Source organism: Camelina sativa, chromosome 3, assembly GCF_000633955.1.
Source record: "Camelina sativa cultivar DH55 chromosome 3, Cs, whole genome shotgun sequence".
Lineage (NCBI taxonomy): Eukaryota > Viridiplantae > Streptophyta > Magnoliopsida > Brassicales > Brassicaceae > Camelina > Camelina sativa.
The window spans coordinates 19,814,556-19,820,265 of record NC_025687.1 but is presented as its reverse complement, the minus strand read 5'-3'; the positions used below and the strand labels follow the sequence as shown (position 1 = coordinate 19,820,265).

The window sequence follows — 5,710 nt, the reverse complement described above, 5'->3', positions numbered from 1 at the left end:
CACTGAAATCGAAAGCCAAATCCCTTTCCTATCTAATAGATAGCTCAATCGACCCATAAACCTTTGTAAAACACCCAATGTGCTAAGCTTTCTTCGATCTAAATCCAATTGAATTTATAAATTTACAAATAAAAAACAAATTCAACCAAAAGTTACTCTAATGTGAAGTAACGCACCTGCATTTTGAAGAACAACTTGATTCAAGTCGAGTTGGTGAAGAACGACAGCAGTAGGAGCTCCGACGACGGAAGAATCGCTAGCGGCTGGGTTGAGAGGTGAGTAACCAGGTCGGGTTTCTCGGCTCGAAAGAGAGCTCCGACGAACAACTTGATTCAACTCGAGTTGGTTAATAACGACAGCAGTAGGAGCTCCGACGTCAGAAGAATCGCCGGTGGCTGGGTTGAGAGGAACTCACAGGTCGAGTTTCTCTCGGGTCAAAAGAGAGCTGGGTTCGTTTATTTATTTAAAAAATTTAATCTAAATCAATTATATTGTAAGGCTAAAATCGTCTCACCACCTTTTATTAGAAAAGGTGAGGGTATGAAGAATGGAAAGGGAAATAGGAGATTTGTCAAATTATTTTAGGGACTTTTGAGACGTTAACTCCTATTTTATCACATGACATACCTTTTACATCATTTGTTTTAATGACTCATGAATAAATAGAAATTTCGTTTGTTATTTTTCATCCAATTTTAGCTCTTTGTTTAGGGTATGTAGCAGAGATGTCCTAATATCCCCGACTAAAATAATGTATGCATATCTTAACATCGGTCGATTTCAAAAAGAAATTTCTTGCATATTGGCAACTTAACATATATCACATTAACTCCATGACCTGATATTTAGTGAAATGTAAACGACGTGATTAGGAAAAAATTGCGAAAATATGTTTTTAAATAGATAATGGTATACTCGTATATCTATATAACTTTGTCTAAAAAATTATAGAATAAAAATTGTATCAGTGCACTTACTTTACTATTTACTCTCACTAATCTTTTGTGTTTGCTCTTATCATGAGGAGCTTCATTTTAACCACAACATTCCTTGTAGCACTGCTATGCTTCTTCTATCTCCCGATTTCAACAGTTGGTTTACCAAAGGAACCGTGGCGTAAGCCGTTGAAACTAATGGCCGGCCGCCACTATCACAAAGGCTCTGGCCACCTTGGAGACTCGAAGGTTAGCTCTTCTTTATCAGAGTCTAACGCACCCCTGTCCCGTCCAGGATTGTTACCGGGGTTTCCCAACATCCCAGGAATTCCTAACATCCCGGAAACTCCCATGATTCCAGGACTTCCCAACATCCCGCAAATACCAAACATTCCGAGGATTCCTAGTATCCCACAACTACCAAACATCCCGAGGCTTCCTAACATTCCGAGCCTCCCTAACCTCCCGGGCCTCCCTAGCCTCCCGGGCCTTCCTAGACTCCCGGAACTGCCTCCTCTACCGCCAGTCCGGTCACAAGTTGTGTTGCAATCGGCTGAAGTGGAGAAATGCTTGAGGACAGATAGATCAAAGACATCAGAGAAATGCTTTTCGCAGATATCGTCGAGCTGGTCAAGGAAAGATTTTGCATTATTGGACAATGAGTGCTGTGAGATCGTTGTAAAATTGGACAAGAAGTGCAAAAGCCACATTCACATGTTGTTCAAGAGCCCCTTCTTCGTTCCTCTTCTTCGATACTCATGCCACATCAAGCACACCAAATACTAAGCGAGTGCCTCCAATGGATATTTAGTTTTATACTTTTGCCGTTCAAGTGTAATTTCCATAGTTCTCTGCCTAGTTTCCTATCGTGATCATCTCATGGACTTTTTATTGTATGTTCTACACGTTGAGTAAAAGGTGGCTATTAAAAAATATATAACTTAAACTGAATCTGAAGAATCCGATTGCAGAAATAAACTTCATATTTTCAAGTATTGTCAACGATATTATGGGTTTTCATTGTATTTAACTTTTTTCTAACTTTTTTTTTTGTCAACACTATAATTACAACTTTAAAGAAAAAAAACTATATAGCAGTAGAATCTTTTTTTAACATTCATTCACAAATGGTGTCAGTCATTCTGCATCGGCTTTGTATGGTTTACGTATATGTACAGCATTTCACAAAGACAACAAAAGAAATATCCGAACCAAACCGAACTTCCCTTTTTTATCAAACCCATAGCTTAATTCCTATACTCAAATTCAATGCTAAGTTTTCTTCTTTCTTGTCTTTTATGCGAAACCTAAAACTATTTTCTAACAAGTTGATATTAAGATACTAAAAAATTATTATATCATATGAAACACCTAGAGATTTTTTTTTTGTTTTCCTTTCTAATGATCAAAATCTCATTTTCTAATTTATTTCCCTCTTTAGTTTCCATCTCATCTATTCTTTTATTTTTTTTAGTCTCTCAAAATCAAGCTCCCACACCTAAACCCTTAGTAAGGCATGTCCATTTGGTTTCGGTTTGGTTGCTCGTGGTTTTGATTAGTTCTGAATTCTCATATAGTAATATAAGAACATGTGCAATGGGAGTCTCTCCCTATAGTCTCTCATCTAAAAAAGAAATAATAAAATAAGAAAAATATTTAGGTTCACTCCTAGGGTGAACCTTGTTGTTCACTTCCTCATTTTCAACCAACAAAAAATCTTTCTATATATTATTTCATTTAATAAATAAATCAAAATTAAATTAAAAAGCAAAACAAATTAAGGAAACAAATTTTGTATACTTTTAATTAAGGAAAGTTAAATATTAGCTTGGTTTAGATTTTACAATTAGAACAAAATTATGTGTCGGTTTGGATTTATAAATAAGATGATTAGGATTTAGATTTTTTGTTCACTGGATACTTCTCTGGTATTTCTCTGATTGCATTTGAGGTAGAGCGACCTTGCTCAAATCTTTCCCCTTCGTGGGAGAATCATTTAAGAGCATTCTTGTTTTAACTTCACAATGTATGGTAACTATCTCCTCCCCAGTCGGTGATTTGATGTTGAATTCTATCTTTTTCACAGTTGAGCTTATGTTAGTTAGGTTTGATACTTCTCGTGTGCCCTATCAAGTTTCTTCAAGCTTGTGTCTCTATCTTTGTCTTGTGTTGTTCAAACTGCTTTAATTTTAAAGCTTTCAATTCAGGTATGTCTGAATGTGCTCATCAACTATCTTGTATCTTTCTAGTTTCATCTTAAAGAATTAGGTGCACACAAAAAAAACATGTAACTAACCAAAATTTTATTAAGGTTCGATTTTTTCTCAAAATTAACTGAATATAGCCAAAATTAACCAAAAACTACAAAAATAATAATTAAAAAACGGAAAAGAATATGAAAGAAAATTGAAATTGGTTCAATATTGCAAACAAGTAATTAAATGTGAAAAAATATAACTAAAAACAGTTAATATGTTAATTATTTGAAGTGTTTAATTGTTTTGAGGGCCTTATACCTGATTAAGCACTAACCAACAATAACCCTCCTAGCTAGGAAAAGAAACCTTGAATGCATATTTTCAAAACAATGAAAATGATTTCAAGCCTCTAACTAAATAATTACAATTCAATTCCAATTAATTAAACATATACTTTTGATCAATTTATAACAATAACCACTCAAACAATAAATTTTTAATCCAAGAAAATAAAACATCAATTTTCCAGATTTCCAAAAAAAATCATGATATATTATATGATTATTAAGGGCACAGAATTCAAAATGAATATGGATTTTTACAAGAAAAAAAAATACTAGTCATTGTCCCCAAGACAAATGATATGCAAACCAAATATTCTTGACTGGATCCTATGATAGAGAGAAAATAATCGTTAACTTTTGCATGCACGCAGTATTTCAATTTTAAATTAATTTTATTTTTCTATGTGAATAAGCTATACACAATGAAAGACAAATGCTGCCTTTTCTTAGTTTAAATTCCACCCAATGATCAATTGACCGTACTTAACGTATACACATTTTTTTGTCTTCAACTTTAGATTTACGTTAATATGATGAAATCTGCAACATATCTTAAAGAAAACCACATATTTGACAATTTCAATCCGAGAAAATATAATAGGATGAGTTCAGTTAGGTATCTGATAAGATCCTCCTAAAGAATATCATAAAATTCTATATGTCCGTGTTTTTATCCATAAATAAAGGTCATGCAAGTTTAATCTTCTTCATTAATTATACATTAAATCAAAACAAATAATTAAACAAAAGAAGAAAGAAAGAAAAAAGGTAAAACGAAAGCTCATCTATATAACTATAGTTTCATTATCCATAAAATTGCATTCAACAATGAAGAGCCTCATCGTTCTCGTACCTCTCATATGTTTCATCTTTTCACCAACAACAACGATCGCAACTTGGCCAAAACCTTTGGAAGTCTCCAATGAGGTTACGCTGATAAATACCGACCAGAACCATTACTTTGGTGTGGATTTGAGTTTCCAAGATTCCAAAATTTGGAAATGTACTTATAGCAACGGATCTGGAGCCGCCGTCTCTATCTCCTACCCTGCACCTCCACCTCCTCCGTCGCGTAAGCCATCTCCACCATCGCCTAAACCATCACCGCCGTCACGACCTCCCAAAATATCTCCACCGCCGTCACGACCTCCTAAAAAGTCTCCGCCGCCTCCTAAGCCATTATCACCGCCACCAACTCCCAAAAAGTCTCCGCCGCCTCCTAAGCCATCACCGTCTCCTCCTAAACAGTTATCACCACCACCAACTCCCAAAAAGTCTCCACCGCCTCCTAAGCCATCTCCGTCTCCTCCCAAACCATCAATGCCTCCACCAACTCCTAAAAAGTCCCCGCCGTCTCCTAAACCATCAACACCTCCACCAGCTCCTAAAAAGTCCCCGCCACCTCCCAGACCATCTCCTCCACGTCGTAAACCATCTCCTCCGACTCCAAAACCATCAACGCCTCCACCAACTCCCAAGGTTTCACCACCATCTCCTCCAACTCCCAAGAAGGCTCCACCACCGCCACAACCTGTGTCCACTCCCACGCCAACAATGCCAACAACTCCAGCCCATCCATATCAGAATCCATGGGTTCATTTCATCAGCTGCATAAGTGATTTTGGGCCCTCGGCAATATGTAAACAACAGATGGAAGTGAGTTACTACACTGGGAGGTTTCGTGTTAGTGACTATTGCTGCAATCTTATTGTCAACATGAGACATGAATGCACCAATGTGATTCTTGGCTACTTCACCGATCCTTTCTTCGTACCTCTTATTCGTTGTACTTGCCACGTTAATATCTAGCTTTTGTTTGGGGTTTTTTTTCATTTTTTTTTTTTCATCTTGGGTAGTCATGCAATTTTTTGTTGTTGTCCATTTCTTATGGACCACTCTTTTGCTACATTTCACGAATAATAAGTTTTTTTTTCCTTCTTTAGATTATATTATTTTTGCCAATACGGAGAAAAGAAAAGATGTATAAAAGTCTCTCATCGAAATGCAATCTGATTTAATTACTTGAATAAAATTAGATTAAGACGGTTGAATTAGTTTGACTTATTAATGTTACTTTTCTTTCGAAAGAATGTAAATCTTAAATCCGAACTAGCTGATCAAGTGGCAATTATATATGGTGGGAACTGTCAACTTTATCAGAGCGATCTCGTGAGAAATCGAGAAAAGTTCTGCCACCTTTGTTCGAGTAGCAACAAGAATTAGTTATAAAAAA

General features: G+C 36.0%; 2 protein-coding genes across 2 annotated transcripts; both read left to right on the top strand.

The window, feature by feature from the left end:
- On the top strand, nt 948-1,942 carry LOC104777564 (protein app1-like). Its single transcript, XM_010501837.1, has one exon. The coding sequence runs from the start codon at nt 1,020-1,022 to the stop codon at nt 1,719-1,721; it is 702 nt and encodes a 233-aa protein (XP_010500139.1). The 5' UTR covers nt 948-1,019; the 3' UTR covers nt 1,722-1,942.
- Nucleotides 4,217-5,440, top strand: LOC104777563 (extensin-like). The gene has a single exon (XM_010501836.1). It carries the CDS (start codon nt 4,306-4,308, stop codon nt 5,284-5,286), a length of 981 nt encoding a protein of 326 aa, XP_010500138.1. The 5' UTR covers nt 4,217-4,305; the 3' UTR covers nt 5,287-5,440.